At 41.4% G+C, this 18,065-nt stretch overlaps 1 protein-coding gene across 4 annotated transcripts; it reads left to right on the forward strand.

The window, feature by feature from the left end:
• Positions 1-348: 348 nt before the first annotated feature.
• Positions 349-17,185, forward strand: LOC132095966 (armadillo repeat-containing protein 6-like). Of its 4 annotated transcripts, XM_059501064.1 has the most exons (8): positions 355-474; positions 8,908-9,039; positions 11,564-11,649; positions 12,843-13,410; positions 14,359-14,504; positions 14,592-14,723; positions 15,374-15,511; positions 16,891-17,185. In XM_059501064.1, the coding sequence occupies exons 2-8, from the start codon at positions 8,919-8,921 to the stop codon at positions 17,101-17,103; spliced, it is 1,404 nt and encodes a 467-aa protein (XP_059357047.1). In that variant the 5' UTR covers positions 355-474; positions 8,908-8,918; the 3' UTR covers positions 17,104-17,185. The 4 variants fall into 4 exon arrangements, with proteins under 4 accessions (XP_059357045.1, XP_059357047.1, XP_059357044.1 ...); XM_059501062.1 differs by having other exon boundaries at positions 349-474; positions 8,905-9,039; positions 14,359-14,723; XM_059501061.1 differs by having other exon boundaries at positions 14,359-14,723.
• Positions 17,186-18,065: the final 880 nt, after the last annotated feature.

Here is an 18,065-nt window from a genome sequence, read left to right on the forward strand (position 1 = left end):
ACAAAAAAAAGAAAAAAAGAACGAATAAAAATATAAAGTAGGGGAGTAGGACAATATTCAATTAATAAAATCAAAGTCTTCCAATAAGGAGTACAAATACACTGCTTTAGGACTTTTCATCCTTCTCACAGTCTCCAAATATACTTTAAATTCCTCCTTAAAAACCACTAATTTTGGAGGGATTTTGAAAAATGTACATTTGTGTATATAAAATTTCAAGCAACGCTTTAATTCGCGAAGCGAAAAAAGTCATCTTGATCCACACTCCATACCAGTTGGTGGCGGAAATACACCATTGTGTTCTGTGTCAACCGCCAATAAAATCCAAGAAGAAGAAGAAGAAGAAGAATTCACGAAGCGCTAGCGTCGGTTAAATTGTGTTGCGCTCACACGTTGTTCAATGCTTACGCTTTTAGCGTAAAGCTACTGCCCACTGTTCTCCAGGGAGCCTTTTATCACAAGGGTTTAGGCTGGGTGTTGGTGAGTTTCAGGATTATTATCAGTTTTGTGTTAAACCGGCTTGCTTTGCTTTTTGGTTCGAGTAAATGTTACGCTCAGGTAGTATAACTAACGTCGAGTGATTTACGGTAATAAAACACGTTTCTGTGTTACTCACGCTTTGATTGCATTGAATTGTACCTCGGTGCAGCCTGTAATGCTTCCTGTCAGATGCTAATACCAGAGTAACGTGATATATAGCATAGTATTATTGAGTGATTAATGCTGTTTTCATATTTCTGTAAGGTACTTTACTGCATACAGTGGTAACGTTATATGTCCAACAAAACCATGGTACGTTAACCCTTTGACTGTAATGACGCGTTTAACGGCCATCAGCATCGTAAATCCTCGACAGTTTTTAATATGTATATTTTTTTTATGTATGTACATTTATAACTATTCTTAGTATTGTATCAACTTTGCTGGAAAAACCAACCAAAAAACAAACAAACAGTTAACCTTAACGCGAGGGTGTTTCTAATGCAGCGTCATTGAAGTGGCGGGAAATTTGCCGTTTTTAGTCTCTCATTTTTTTTTCTTTTATTGAAAGTCATGAAAACACTATCGTGGAGTTTATCTTTAGCTATTTGAGAAAATGGAAACGCAAAAAAAATAAAATTATACATATATACATATATATATATAAGTGAAGTGAAGTGATGACATTCAGCCAAGTATGGTGACCCATACTCAGAATTTGTGCTCTGCATTTAACCCATCCAAAGTGCACACACACAGAGCAGTGAACACACACACACACACTGTGAGCACACACCCGGAGCAGTGGGCAGCCATTTATGCTGCGGCGCCCGGGGAGCAGTTGGGGGTTCGATGCCTTGCTCAAGGTCACCTAAGTCGTGGTATTGAAGGTGGAGAGAGAACTGTACATGCACTCCCCCCACCCACAATTCCTGCCGGCCCGGGACTCGAACTCACAACCTTTCGATTGGGAGTCCGACTCTCTAACCATTAGGCCACGACTTCCATCGTCTCATTAGGCCATCGTCTCTTCCCCGTAAAAAAAAAAAAATATATATATATATATATATATATCCGACCGATATTATCGGCCGGCCGATATTATCGGCCGATATAAGCTAATTGCATTTAAACCCTGCATTTTATACCCTGTGTATAAAAACTGTGTGGTAGTTCTAGCTAACGGTCCTATCATTATTACTTCTAAATATTCCGTAACATCACTTACAGCCGCTAATGCATTGCTATATTAGATTAGCCACAAAGCTAATACCATGTTTATCAGTGGAAGAGCGCGAAGGTTAAAAGGAGGTCTAACTATAACGTTAGGCCTAAAAAAAAATTTGTTTGGTTCCGGTTTCCGACCGACCCTGTCAATTTATGTGCGACCCAAATTTATTTTATGAGACTGGGGAAGAACGGTCTTTCACACATCGTTAATTAAATTACAGTTTCCTTTAAATGCTGTTTTACACTTAAGTAATCCGTTAAAACCCATTAAGTATTGCATCAAAACCCTTTAACTGTCAATTCCTAAAGTGAGCTATAACTTAAGGTTTGGAAATCGTAACATTAAGAGAAACACGGGGGGAGTCAACAATATATCGCGGAACAGAGAGGGCACTGACAACATGCTGACAGACAGGACATTAACATTACCAGCTTACTTTTAATATGAAACAAAGTCTCATTTGGTTATTTCACCTTTCAAATGTGGTCATTTTTTAAAGAAATGTAAACAATAAATACCGTTTTGTGGCTCTTGAATGTGTCGAACAGATCGCTGTAAGTTAGATCATCAGTTAAAACTAACTGATCGTCTCTTGCTTCTAGTTAATTTATAGCATCAAAATCAAATAAACCACATAAATGAACATAACAAAGAATGTTGTTTGACTACAAAAAGATGTCTGTACACTCCGTTTTTCAAGTTCAAATCCTCCATGTTAATCTACTATGAGATCGCCTGTCAAACTCCCGCGAAGGCTTTTTGTGTGTGTGTGTGCGTTTTGCGTGTCTATGGCAACAACAGACTTTAAACGGGAATACAGAATCACTGTCGTAAAAGTACCTGTACACACATTTAAAATCAGCGCGCGCGTGTGTGTGTGTGTGTTTGTAAAACTGCCACTGGAGAAAAAAAAAAAATAAAAAAAATAATAAATCCCTACCGACCAATGACCTCAACTGACAACCAACCGGAACCAAACTTTTTTTTTTTTTAGGCCTTAGCGTTTAACTTATTCTTATTCTATTGCGGTGTGTTTCCCACATAATGACCGCGTAATTGGGCCTTTCACACAGTACGCGGTATGCACGGCGCTTGCCGCTGGGCTCAGCGTTGCCCTTCAGATACAACGCGATTTGCGCTGCGCTATGGCATAGGCGGAGTTTTAAAAACGTTTAGCGGGAGCTCTTTCATAGTCTGTTCCTCCTCCTTTCGGTCAGCAGCAAACATGTATCTGTCCCGTTGTAAGAAGCGAGCGATAGCGCTAGTCCTGCTGATGAGAATTAAGAGAGAAGCAAGGAAGAAGAGGCTACCCTCAGGTCCAGAGAACAATTTGGTGAATTCAGGCTGGTTACGTTACTCTAACGCTAATAGCTTCCTTTTTAGCAGGCCCCTTAAATGCTTGCTATTAACTTGTTTGAAGGTGGTTCTTCTCAAAATTGACAGCGGTGTGTTCATGACACTAACGTTAACCATTAAACTTCGAATTGATTCCGTAATCTTCCGGTAATAGTAGGCAAGACGATGTTCTGTGAGAGCAAATATAGTGTAGTTACAGTAACTACAGTAGGTGCGTCAGAAATGATTAAACCAGAGGGGACATGTAAATAAATGTGAGCTGAACAAGCGCTTTTTTTTTTTTTTTACATATTTTTTCAAAGCAGCTTTACAGACATAACAGGAAAATGTTGAAATAATATTGTTAAATATAAGTAGGTAATACCTATTGCTTGACAAATAAAAATATATATATATTTCTCATTTTTGCCTATGTAGGAGATCCCAGTTTATTATTATTATAATTCTAATGATGACATGAGTAATGATACATGGTGATATTATTAATACACTGTGGAGTGCAGTAAGTGAGGAGACAAGAGACGGAGATGCGTCGAGTCAGCTTTACTATCCACTTCAATATATATCTATCACACAGTACAGCGAGTGATATCAAAATCAAAACACACGAACCAACCGGAACTCGTCATCGTCTAAACCCCCCTTTTCTTAAAGGTACAGTCCCTTGGTGAATGTCTCTTTCAAACATCCTTGTGGGTCACCACACAGGCCCCCCCAGAATTCACCCATAATAACAGGGCCAGGCCGAACATGTACCCCAAATAGAACATGTGACACTATGCACTAGTGCAAAACAGAACAGTCCAGCACATAACAAAGTCAACGCACAGGGGGGCGGACTGGGCGGCCATACCGGCTGCGCCTAACAGTAGAGGGGCCAAGGGCAAGGGGCGGGGCAAGGGGCAAGGTTGCCGCAGGTGGGCGCCCTCGCCGTGGGGGCAGGGCCAGCTGAAACGGTTCGCCAATATCCACATGAGCAGGCTTGAGACGGTCAATAGCCACCCGCTCAGGCCTGCCCCCCATATCCACAACAAAGTTCTTAGACCCCCCCTCCAGGACACGGAAGGGCCCATCGTATGGGGGCTGCAGCGGTGTCCGATGGCCATCGTGGCGGATGAAAACATACTTGGCTGATGGTAAATCCTTGGGCACGTAGGACCGGGTAAGGCCATGGTGGGACGTTGGAATAGGAACAAAAGCGTCTGCAATGTCCCGAGACGCAGCCCGATGTGAGGCAACTGACCACGGGGCCGTGGCATCCGGAAGAAACTCCCCCGGGACACGCAGCGGCTGGCCATACACCAGCTCGGCAGATGAGACTTGAAGATCTTCCTTGGGGGCGGAGCGAAGGCCAAGCATAACCCATGGGAGGCGGTCAGCCCAGTCGCTGCCCGTAAGGCTGGCCCTGAGCGCGGCCTTCATGTCACGATGAAACCGCTCGCACAATCCGTTGCTCTGTGGGTTATAGGCTGTGGTACGATGGACCTTCACCCCAAGGACCTCGGCGACCGCAGACCAAAGCTCCGATGTGAACTGCGGACCCCGGTCCGAGGAGAGGTCGGACGGTGTGCCGAAACGGGCCACCCAAGCCGTAATGAACGCCCGGGCCACTTCCGCTGATGTAGTGGAGGACAGGGGAACTACTTCTGGCCACCTGGTGGTCCTGTCCACCATGGTGAGGAGGTATGTGTAACCACGGGAGGGGGGAAGTGGGCCCACCAGGTCCACATTCACATGATCAAAACGTCTCTCTGGCACTTTGAAGGGTGCCAAAGGAGCCTTGGTATGACGAGTCACCTTTGCGAGCTGGCAGGCCACACAGGCCGCAGCCCAGGCCCTGACATCCCTCCGCAGGCCCGGCCAGACGAACTTGGCCCCCACCAGCTTGGTAGAGGCCTTCACCCCCGGGTGGGAAAGACCATGGATGGCATCAAAAACTTTATGCCTCCAGGCAGCAGGTACCATGGGGCGAGGTTGCCCAGTGGAGACGTCGCAGAGGAGTGTAGCGTTAGCCGCGCCAAACATCACATCTTCCATGAGCAGCGCCGTGGGGGCCGTCCTGTAGTCTTGCACCTCAGAGTCCGCCGTTTGATCCGCAGCCATAGCCGCATAGTCGAGGCCCAAGTGGACGGAACCAACAACCGCCCGGGAGAGGCAGTCGGCGACGAAATTGTCCTTGCCAGCCACGTGCTGAATGTCAGTGGTAAACTCGGAGATGGCCGAGAGCTGACACTGCTGTCGACCAGACCATGGCTCCGTAGACTTGGCCATAGCAAACGTCAGCGGCTTGTGGTCAATGAAAGCCGTGAACCGCCGACCCTCCAACAGGAAACGGAAATGACGGGTGGCGAGGAAAAGACCCAGGAGCTCCCTGTCGAAGGCGCTGTACTTCCTCTCATTGTCCCGGAGCTTCCTGCTGAAAAAGGCCAGCGGCTGCCAGGCTCCGCTCACACACTGCTCACACACAGCCCCCACGGCGTAATCAGAGGCGTCCGTAGTAAGAGCAACTGGGGCGGTCGGAGACGGGTGCGCCAGCAGAGCAGCGTTGGCCAGCGCAGTTTTGGCAGCATCAAACGCATCAGTCATCTCTGGGGACCAATCCAACGTGTCCGCCGGTCTCCTACCCCGCAAGGCGTAGTACAATGGACGCATGAGCTGGGCCGCACGGGGGAGGAAACGGTTGTAGAAGTTCACCATGCCCAGGAACTCCTGCAGGGACTTCACAGTGCGTGGGCGTGGAAAACTGGTGACTGCCTCCACCTTGGCAGGGAGGGGGACTGCCCCCTGTGGGGTGACGTGGTGGCCGAGGAAGGTGATGGATGACCGGCCAAACTCGCACTTGGCCGGGTTGATGATGAGGCCATGCTCACTGAGCCAGCCGAACAGCTGCCGGAGATGAGTTCGGTGGTTGTCTGCAGATGCGCTGGCCACGAGAATGTCGTCCAAGTAAACAAACATGAACGGCATATCTCGCAGCACCGAGTCCATGAGACGCTGGAACGTCTGCGCTGCCCCCTTGAGGCCGAAAGGCATCCGTAGGAATTCGAAAAGGCCAAAGGGTGTGATGACCGCTGTTTTGGGGATATCCTGCGGGTGGACAGGCACCTGGTGGTAACCGCGCACCAGGTCCACCTTTGAGAAAATGGTGGCGCCGGCTAGGTGAGCGGAGAAGTCCTGGATGTGCGGCACTGGGTACCGGTCGGGTGTGGTGGCGTCGTTCAGGCGACGGAAATTTCCACAGGGACACCATCCGCCATCAGCCTTGGTCACCATGTGCAGGGGAGAAGCCCACGGGCTGTTGGAGCGGCGCACGATGCCGAGGTGCTCCATGGTGGCGAACTCCTCCCTGGCGATAGCGAGCTTGGCAGAGTCAAGGCGCCGGGCTCGTGCGTAGACTGGGGGGCCCACCGTGGTGATGTAGTGCTCCACGCCATGCTTAGCCACCGCCGATGAAAACGTGGGCAGGGTGATGTTGGGGAACTCAGCAAGTAGGCGTTGATACAGGTCCCCGTTGGCCAGCGTGTTTGACAGACAAAGCGCCCCTGCCCCTCCCAGCGTGCAGGGGTACGAAGCAAAAGAGAGGGCGTCAATCAGGCGGCAGTTTGTAACATCCACCAACAGTCTATAAGCGGAGAGAAAATCCGCCCCCAGGAGCGACGTAGACACAGCAGCCATGACGAAGTCCCAGCTGAAACGCCGCCCGTCGAAACACACTTCCACATGCCTCGTGCCATAGGTACGAATGGGTGTGCCGTTAGCGGCGTCCGTCGGAGGGCCGTGCCCGCCAGCCATGGTGTCCACCGGCTGCGCCGGCAGGATGCTGCGCTGAGCCCCAGAATCGACCAGCAGCCGCCGGCCAGACAAGGTGTCAGTGATGAACAACAGCTTGCAGTCACGGCCAGCGCCCATAGCTGCTAATGAGCGCCGGCTCTGGCTTTTCCCTGGGCTCCAAAACTGCAAGGCTGACGACACTGCTTGGCTTTGGCCCCAAACCTGGAATGGTAATAACACCACCCGTCCTCACGCTGTCGGCGGGCCGTCACAGCAGCTGCAGTGTCTGGGTCGTCCTCCAAGGGTGGAACAGATGTGCGCTGGGTGGGCAGCAGTGCATGGACAAACTGGCGAGGAAAATCCTGTCTGCCTCCACCGCCAGTGCTCGGTAGTCTCTGGAGGAAGGGAGGGGGGAACTAGCCAATGCAGTGCGCACGGGTGCTGGAAGCTGCCGCAGGAATATGTGGGCGAAAAGGAATGAGGGATCCGCCGCGCCCAGCACCGCCAGCATCCTCTCCATTAACTCGGACGGCTTGCTGTCGCCAAGGCCGTTCAGGGACAGCAGGCGGTCTGCCTTCTCCAGTTCTGACAGTTCAAAGAGGCTCAACAGGAACGTTTTAAGTGCGTCGTACTTGCCGTCAGCAGGAGGAGCCTCTAACAGCGCCATAGCCCTGGCCGTCGTCGAGGCATCTAAGGCCGCTACCACGTGGAAATACTTTGTAACGTCCTGTGTTATTCCTCTCAGCTGGAACTGTGCCTCGATGTGCTGAAACCACGGCCGTGGATTATTCTGCCAAAAGTTCTGCCGGCGCCGCGGCCGCAGCGTTTTCACCACCGTCATTGTGTGACATAATTCAGCAGTGTTCAACTCGCGACGGGGTCACCAAATGTGGAGTGCAGTAAGTGAGGAGACAAGAGACGGAGATGCGTCGAGTCAGCTTTACTATCCACTTCAATATATATCTATCACACAGTACAGCGAGTGAGATCAAAACCAAAACACACGAACCAACCGGAACTCGTCATCGTCTAAACCCCCCTTTTCTTAAAGGTACAGTCCCTTGGTGAATGTCTCTTTCAAACATCCTTGTGGGTCACCACAACACATGCTTATTCTTTCTCCGTCTCTCTTTCTGCCTACAGATGGCTGAAAAAGGTGAATGCTGTAGCAGCAAAGTGTGGGACTACTTCTGCAAATACTTTAACTTTAGTATTATAATTTATTTACAGTAAACACACAGACTGTTAAAACCAGCTTCAACTGGAAGAAAGTAAAAGTGTTAAATGTTTAAAACCAGACTGTTTTTTGATCATTAAAAAATATATACTTTTGATGTGCAATTGTTTAGTCATTGAGACTGTAATCTAAGGCGTTTTTTTTAACATAGTCCATTCTGGAAAATGGTTTATACAGCCCACATACATAGAACAGGCAGATATTTTGCTATTGAATGTTGTGTAAATGCAGTTTATAGGAAATGGGTCTAATATCCAGATTATTTTTAAAATCAAAATATCGGCTTATAAATCGGCTCTTTTCGAGTTAATATCGGCATCGGCCCCCAAAAATCCATATCGGTATATATATATATATATATATATATATATATATATATATATATACATATATATAGTTATAAGAAGTTTCTTCTGCTCATCAAGCCTGCATTTATTTGATCAAAAATACAGAAAAAAATGTAATGTTGTGATATATTATTACAATTTAAAATAATTGTTTTTACATTTATTATACTTTAAATTATCATTTATTTCTGTGATGCAAAGCTGAATTTAGAAATCATTCTAATATGATATACACTATTATATATATATATATACATACATACATATTTGTGGTACTCTTCCATTCATTGCTCTTCTGCTGCTAAGAAACACAGAAATGTGAAAATGGTAAATTGTGGGTTTTTGTTAGTGTAACTCTGCCTTAGTTGCCTGCACTAAGCCGATAACCAAACAAACCAAACACAATCTACCTCTTCCTCTTGAATGCATTGGTTGTCCAAACCCAAGCACTGAAGCTGAAGCTCTGTTGTGATGTTTTCCAGCAGCTGCTGAAATCATGGCCACGCGCAGGATCACACAGGAGACCTTCGATGCAGTGGTCAGAGAAAACATCGAGGAGTTTGACATGAAGGAGAGCGAAGCTTTGAAGGAGGCCATCGAGCAGTTTGAGTCTCAGGGTGAGTTATTATAACAAAATAAAAAACTCTGCTTCATTGGAGTTTTAATAAAAATGTTCATTAAAAATCCTTTAGTTGACTTTAATATATCTATTTAATTATTTTGTGTACCCTGAGTGAATATATGCATATATTTTCTACAACCCGAATTCCGGAAAAGTTGGGACGTTTTTTAAATTTTAATAAAATGAAACTAAAGGAATTTCAAATCACATGAGCCAATATTTTATTCACAATAGAACATAGATAACATAGCAAATGTTTAAACTGAGAAATTTTACACTTTTATCCACTTAATTAGCTCATTTAAAATTTAATGCCTGCTACAGGTCTCAAAAAAGTTGGCACGGGGGCAACAAATGGCTAAAAAAGCAAGCAGTTTTGAAAAGATTCAGCTGGGAGAACATCTAGTGATTAATTAAGTTAATTGATATCAGGTCTGTAACATGATTAGCTATAAAAGCTTTGTCTTAGAGAAGCAGAGTCTCTCAGAAGTAAAGATGGGCAGAGGCTCTCCAATCTGTGAAAGACTGCGTAAAAAAATTGTGGAAAACTTTAAAAACAATGTTCCTCAACGTCAAATTGCAAAGGCTTTGCAAATCTCATCATCTACAGTGCATAACATCATCAAAAGATTCAGAGAAACTGGAGAAATCTCTGTGCGTAAGGGACAAGGCCGGAGACCTTTATTGGATGCCCGTGGTCTTCGGGCTCTCAGACGACACTGCATCACTCATCGGCATGATTGTGTCAATGACATTACTAAATGGGCCCAGGAATACTTTCAGAAACCACTGTCGGTAAACACAATCCGCCGTGCCATCAGCAGATGCCAACTAAAGCTCTATCATGCAAAAAGGAAGCCATATGTGAACATGGTCCAGAAGCGCCGTCGTGTCCTGTGGGCCAAGGCTCATTTAAAATGGACTATTTCAAAGTGGAATAGTGTTTTATGGTCAGACGAGTCCAAATTTGACATTCTTGTTGGAAATCACGGACGCCGTGTCCTCCGGGCTAAAGAGGAGGGAGACCTTCCAGCATGTTATCAGCGTTCAGTTCAAAAGCCAGCATCTCTGATGGTATGGGGGTGCATAAGTGCATACGGTATGGGCAGCTTGCATGTTTTGGAAGGCTCTGTGAATGCTGAAAGGTATATAAAGGTTTTAGAGCAACATATGCTTCCCTCCAAACAACGTCTATTTCAGGGAAGGCCTTGTTTATTTCAGCAGGACAATGCAAAACCACATACTGCAGCTATAACAACAGCATGGCTTCGTCGTAGAAGAGTCCGGGTGCTAACCTGGCCTGTCTGCAGTCCAGATCTTTCACCTATAGAGAACATTTGGCGCATCATTAAACAAAAAATACGTCAAAGACCACCACGAACTCTTCAGCAGCTGGAAATCTATATAAGGCAAGAATGGGACCAAATTCCAACAGCAAAACTCCAGCAACTCATAGCCTCAATGCCCAGACGTCTTCAAACTGTTTTGAAAAGAAAAGGAGATGCTACACCATGGTAAACATGCCCCGTCCCAACTATTTTGAGACCTGTAGCAGAAATCAAAATTGAAATGAGCTCATTTTGTGCATAAAATTGTAAACTTTCTCAGTTTAAACATTTGCTATGTTATCTATGTTCTATTGTGAATAAAATATTGGCTCATGTGATTTTGAAAGTCTTTTAGTTTTCATTTGATTAAAATTTAAAAAACGTCCCAACTTTTCCGGAATTCGGGTTGTAATAATATTGTATATATTCTTTCAATATTACTGTTTTTAATATTTATTTTTTGAGCAAATCATGCACTGCAGCCTTCGTGAGCAGAAGACACATCTGTCAAAAACATTCAAAGGTTTAGACCAGTTATATAAAGAAAGAGTCACGTTCATGCACATGTAAAACTTAAATATTATACATCTGATGTTCTATTTAAAAAGAAACAAATACATAAATAGTCAAATCCATGCTCATGTAAATGCTTAAATGGGATGTTAATTGTATAATATGTAGATAATTACATTAATAAATACATTTACAGAAATGATTATATAAATGCTTGAATATAATACAACTAATGTTATATTTAAGGAAACAAATAAATAAATTGTCACATTTAAAATCGTATAAATAATGCTCAAATGGGACATTGTTCACATAATATTTAAATAAATAACAGAACATACATAAAGTTACATCAATGTTCATATAAGATATTTAAGCGAAATACAGAGTAAATGAAGAAATAAAGATAAAGTTACATATATATCATAATTTGTTGTTACAGAGTTCAAAATATCAATAAACTTTCCTCAGGTTTATTTTAGGAGCTTGTATAAAATTTAGTTTTTACACCGCAGGACTTTTCAAGTGAACTACAAAAATATTATAGGTAATTTAAAATGGTGATAACAGGAATCTTTGCATTTATAATTAATGTACAGATTATAATACTTTATACAATATTGGTTTGTAGCTGTATACGGTGATATAACAATGAAGTGGTTTGATTTGTCCTCGCAGGTGTGGATCTCAGCTACATTGTTAAAGCAGTGCCCAAAGTTTCTTCTGAAGAAAACACAGAGGATCAGACCCATGAGGTTCTTCAGGTATAAAATCCATCCAGATATTTCAAACAGATTTTTTATCTCTTTTAAAACTAGATCTGATCAAGTGGTATTTATAGGAGACAAGACGGACTCATGCATTTTTGCATAAAGTTTCTCCTTTCTGTCAAACATTTTAAGTATAATTTTGTCAGAAATAGTTGTAGGTTTTTTGTATCATATGTTAAATGTAAAATATCTTGTGTAATATAACGTGTTTGTTTGGTTTTTAGTGTATTGTTTTTGCGGTGAAAAAGATGCTGATATGCCATTATATAAAAATACAGTTGTGCTCATAAGTTTTGCAAAATGTTAATAACTGAAACCAAATAAGAGGGATCCTAAAAATGCATGTCATTTTTTTTATTTAGTACTGTCCTGAATAAGCAATTTCAAATAACCACAAGATAAAAAAAACTGTATTTATAAAAATGACCCCTTTCTTAAATCTTAATTCTATGTGTAATTTCCTGGATGATCCATGACTGTTTTTATATTTGGTGATAGTTGTTCATGATTCCCTTGTTGGTCCTGAACGTTTAAACAACATAGGGACGACATCATCATACTGTTCAAAAGTTTTCAACCCCTCGGCTCTTAATGCATTGTGTTGTTTTCTTCAGCATCAATAAACTTTTTCACCTTTTGTAATAGTTGTGCATGAGTACCTCAGATGTCCTCAATGTGAAAATTTGAATTTCAAAATCATACAGTCACTGTTTGAAAGGGTTCAAATATGCAAAGATGCTGGAAAATCAAAGAATGTGCAGGAGCTGGGGGATTTTTCTGAAGAGCAGCAGGACGTTTAACTGTTCAGGACCAACGAGGGACTCTTGAACAACTTTCACAAAATATAAAAACATGGATCATACAGGAAACAACAATGATTAAGATTCAAGGGTGTGTAAACTTTTGAACGGAGTCATTTTTTAGAAATTATACGTAAGTTATTATTTTGTCTTGCGGCGTATATGTAAACATCTGTTATGTGAAATAGCTTATTCAAGATAGTACTAGATAAAAAATAACATGCAATTTTCATGCTCCCTCTTATTTTGCACATTCTGCAGGGGGTGTGTAAACTTATGAGCACAACTGTTTACTACTAGTCTTCACACCAGATGTTTATGCTGCAGAACTCACCTCACTTCCCCCCAAATTGGCGTGTTTTGTGTTTAACGGTGGCGTATTTCCAGGCTTTGGAGTCTATCAAAACTGCAGTGGCTTCATCGTCCGCATCCGTTCTGGAGGATCTGATGGTCTTCACCCAGCAGTGCTCTCTCGGCTTCGCACAGCGATACCTGGCCGCTCAAAAAGAGGCGTATCCCGTGATCCTCGTCTGCTGCCAGAGAGCCGCTGGAGAGAAGGAAGCCCTTTCCGTGGCTCTGGCCGCGCTCTCGGCGCTAACAGACGGCCAGCCGGATCTCCTAGACGTGGAAGGGCGAGAGTTTCTGATGGGCGCTTTGACGGCGCACCAGACAGACGCCGCTCTCAGCTGTCTGTGTATCCGTGTGGTGAGACACTGCTGTGTAAAGCACGAGAACAACCGGCAGGATCTGGTGAAGGCAGGAGTGCTCCCGCTGCTCACCGCCAGCATCACACGACACATCCATCACCCTGAGGTCGTGAGGGAGGCCTGTGTCACGCTGAGGGTCATGACCTTTGACGATGACGTGCGTGTGCCGTTTGGACACGCCCATGAACACGCCAAGATGATCGTGCTGGAGCACAACGGACTGAAAGTCATCGTTGAAGCTGCTAAAGGTGAGCCGAGCTTCCACTAGGCATGCAACAAAAGAAATAAGAAAAGAATAACCCATTTAATTCCACATTTATACAGCTCTAAAAACCTCACTGACACATATTGAAGAAATAAAGTGTCTCAATTAAATGTGCAGTGCCACATGCAAATTGTCACATGAACAAATCCGTTTGCATCTTACAAGATTCATGCATCAAAGCTCTACAACCAAAGTCTATGTTAACATAAGCTAACTGAGACTTGTTATATATACATGTATACATGTGTATATATGTTTTTATTGCATTTGTTGTACTGTACTTTTTAAATTGTTTTTGCAATGAAAATAACCTTACCAATGGTTTTTCGAATGCAAGAATGCTACAAAATGCAAATGTTTTCTTGAAAGTGTGACATGCTTGAATAAAAGAGACGCAATTTTTTATAGAAGCATAGAAGCATATTGGATTTCACTAAGGACATATGATGCAGGGAGGAGTTCAAATAAATGTGTCCCTGGAGCACAGAAGCAGTCATCAGTAGCACAGGTATATTTGTAGCAATAGACAACAATACATTGTATGGGTCAAAATGATTGATTTCTTCTTTTATGCCAAAAATCATTAGGACAGTAATTAAAGATCATGTTCCATGAAGATATTTAGTAAGTTTTCTACTGTACATATATATAAAAACGAAATAATATGCATTGCTAAAAACTTAATTTGGACAAATTTAAAGGCGATTTATTAAAATGTTTTTGCAGCCTCAGATTCAAGATTTTCAAATAGTTGTATCTCAGCCAAATATTGTCCTATCATAACAAACCATAAATCAATGGAAAGCTTGTTTATTCAGCTTTCAGTATGAAAGTTGATGTCTTAATCTCAATCTCAAAACATTGATCCTTATGACTGTTTTGTGGTCTGGGGTCACGCATATGTTGACGATGTTGATGGTGTTGTCTTCAGCTCATCCAGAGAACGCAGCAGTGCTCAGTGAACTCTGTGGCACTCTGTCCCGTCTGGCGGTGAGAAATGAGTTCTGTCAGGACATCGTAGACCTCGGGGGCCTGAAGTTCATGATCACGCTCCTGGCTGACAGTCTGGATTGTCCGGTGAGCTGCAGGATCAGTGAGAGCTTCAGCATCGTCTCCTGTGAACACAAACCAATGTCTTGTTGTTGTGATGCGTCTGTCTTCCAGGAGCTTGTGAAGCAGGTGCTCAGTGCATTGAAGGCCATCGCAGGAAACGATGATGTCAAAGATGCCATAGTGAATGCTGGAGGGGCGGAGCTTATCGTCATGGCGATGAACCGTCACATGGCCAATGCACAGGTGTGTCCTCTGAAGCGCAATAGAATGCCAATAATTATCTAATTACTGTCCACAGATTCTGAACTGCTTTTAAAACTTGTAGTAAGTTCAAGTGCATTTTTGAATAATAAATTAACTGTTTAATAGTAAATGAGTTTTCATACACTCCGGAAACATTCAGTAATGTTAATAGACAATGACCAGTGTTTGAAATGCTGCCTAAGAATTATATAAGAATGAAAAAATAAATGTAGCTTTATAAAGTTATGTGTAAAAAAAAGAATAAAAAAATATATATAATCCTTATAATTAACAAACAAGTCTTGTTTCCACAAAGAAAATGCATGAGCTAAAGTTTGTTGTAATTAGTTATTTATTATATAATCGATAGATTTAAATTTCTAGTTATATACACCAGTGTTCAAAAGTTTAAGGTCTGTATGATTTTTTTTTTTATTATTATTGAAAGAAGTCTCTTCTATTCACCAAGGCTGCATTTATTTCAAAAAGTAAGTAAAATAGTGAAATATTATTAAAATTTAATATAACTGTGATTGCTGTGATCGAACTGTATGTTCAGCATCATTACTCCAGTCTTCAGTGTCGCACTTTAAGTCTGTTCTTGAACTCTGAAATTGCTCTCAGTGTCTTTGGCTCTTGTTTGTGTTCAGGTGTGTGAGCAGGGATCTGCAGCGCTCTGTGTCATCGCTCTACGTAAACCCAACAACTGTAAAGTCATCGTGGAGTGTGGCGGAGCGCTGGCGGCCCTGCAGGCCATGAAGACTCATCCGGCTGAAGTTAATGTGCAGGTAAACCTCCAGAGTGTGTGCTGACTCACATGAATTAGATGCTTTTATCCAAAGTGACTTACATTGTTTGCATTCAAGCTTGCAACAGAAAAGTAAAAGTTTTCACAATTTCAGTTGCAGAATACTTTTATGCAATCCAAAACTAGGTGAAAATGCATCAAAAACAATAACTATATTGGTCCTTAGTGTGAGACAATCCTTTAACTAATTATTTTTTTCGAAATCTTTTATTTATTTGATTTCTTAATGTTTTATTTATTTATTTAAATATGCTGTTTTGGTAGTCCTTTTTATATTATTTACTTTGCTTCTGGGTGAATACTTGATAATGGTTATTATAGTTAACAAATTAAATAAAATTTAGTTTAATAAGAAAAAATATAAGCTTAAAAACATTTCTTTTAAATGGTGAAAGACAATGTCAAAGTCTCTCCATCATATTCTCAGTATTTCTTGTTTTCATTTAGTTTAAATTTTATGTACTAAACATTTTTTAATAATAAATTAAAAGGAATAAAAAAATCATTTTTTTAAGAAAAGGAATTCAAATGACAAAAACACATGACAAAAGTACTAAAACTAATAGAAAATCTAAAATAAAACCTAATTCTAGTTTTTTATTTTTCAAAACATTTTTGTATTATACTAAAAGAACACTAGCTCATATATATAGTGATTTTAATAACTTATTTCAGACAAAAATTCCTTTTTATATATTTTCTATAGACTTTGATAGTCAATTTCATATTTCTTTTAATGCTATTATTATTATTGTTTTTTTTTTATATCTTTATTTTTTGCTTCTTGAGAAACTACGGAAGAGGATTAAGGCCAAGTAATAACATAATAAAATAAAACCATCTCAAGATTAATTCAATTTTACTTAAACTTTTTTTTCTCAAAATTTATCCATTGTTTTTCTCAATTCAAACCAATTTTTCTAGTAATTTAATGAGTTTATTCTCAACATTTTATTCAGACTTTTTTCTCAAAAATCTAAAGATTTTTTCTTGATGTTTAACGACTTTTTCTCGTAATTTAATGTTTATTCTCAATATCGCAATTTAACAAGTTTTTAAATGAATTTTGTTTCGACTTTTTCTCAAAATGTAACGACTTTGATCTCGAGAGAGATTTATTTTTCTATTGCTTGGCCCTAATCCTCTTCCATTAGAAAAAACTTTTACCAGCCCTTTTGGCATTTTTTGTTTTCTTTGTACTTCTGTTCCCTTTGTTTTCTAAAAAAATAAAACAAGCTTCTAAACAAGTATCCCTGTCTTTCTTGTTGTTTCTGGAAACCAAACCAGGCGCACATTGTATTGTTTAATGAAATTAATTTAGTGACCACAATGTCCTATAACTGTTTCCCGCTGCTCCAGAAACAGTCGTGCATGCTGCTGAGGAACCTGGTGGCCCGCACACGTGACTTCAGCCAGCTCATCCTGGAGATGGGAGCCGAGGCGCTGATCTCGCAGGCTCTGGCGACTCACAGAGACTGTGGAGACGTGGGTCGAGCCGCCCTCAGAGACCTCGGCTGCCAGGTGGAGCTGCGAGAACTCTGGACGGGCAAGAAGGGAAGCCTGAGTCGCTGATCGCTGTTGCCAAACTCAAAACAATCATGATATAATCATTCGACAGCATGTCTTGTGGAGACTGTGGAGCTCATACTAAATATATGTGATCAAACATCTTCCGGTAGAATCGAAGTGCATCTGATGTAAACATGCATAGGATACATTACAAGTTACAGTGTATGTATGTTTTTAAAAAAAGTTAAACTAGTGCTGCTAAACGATTAATCGCGATTAATCACTTCCAAAATAAAAGTTTTTGTTTGCATAATATATATGTTGTTTGCTGTGTATGTTTATATATTTCTAAAATATATACATGCATGTGTTTGCATTTATATATAAATATACACAGTACACATATATTATGTAAACAAAAACGTTCATTTTAGATGCAATTAATCGCGATTAATCGTTTGACAGCAATACTTTAAACATTTTTTTGGCACTATTTATAGTTTGTATGATGTTTTTTTACCCACGAATGACCAATTTCTTTCTGTAGATTCATTTGAGCTGATGTTGAAAGCAAGAATCAAGTTTACTTAATTCAGAAGTGTATTGCTGGATTGTCACACTGTGGCCGTTTTACCCTTAATTATATATTTAATCTTAAAACCATCCCCCTGCCAAAATATGAGTCACAAGTGTTTTCTGTGTTTCAATATTAAACCCTGATTAAATCCACTCTGTGCTTGAACTGATAGTGTTTGTGATTAAATCAAGCAGCTCTAGACTCAGACTGATGTGTCTGTATTACACACTGACCATAATATTCCCTTACAAACATGAACCGTAAATTTAATATGAAATGCCATGATCGCTATAGTTGCAACTGTAAAGTCCTAATAAATTAATATAACTAAATGCAATAATGTATGTAATGTATGTAAAGTTTAAAAGCATAATAGAAATGTAATTATTTTGCTGAAAATGAAGTCTAAATTTAATTTAATTTTAATTCACGCAGAAGAAATTATCAT

The sequence above is a fragment of the Carassius carassius genome, chromosome 20 (assembly GCF_963082965.1).
Source record: "Carassius carassius chromosome 20, fCarCar2.1, whole genome shotgun sequence".
NCBI lineage: Eukaryota > Metazoa > Chordata > Actinopteri > Cypriniformes > Cyprinidae > Carassius > Carassius carassius.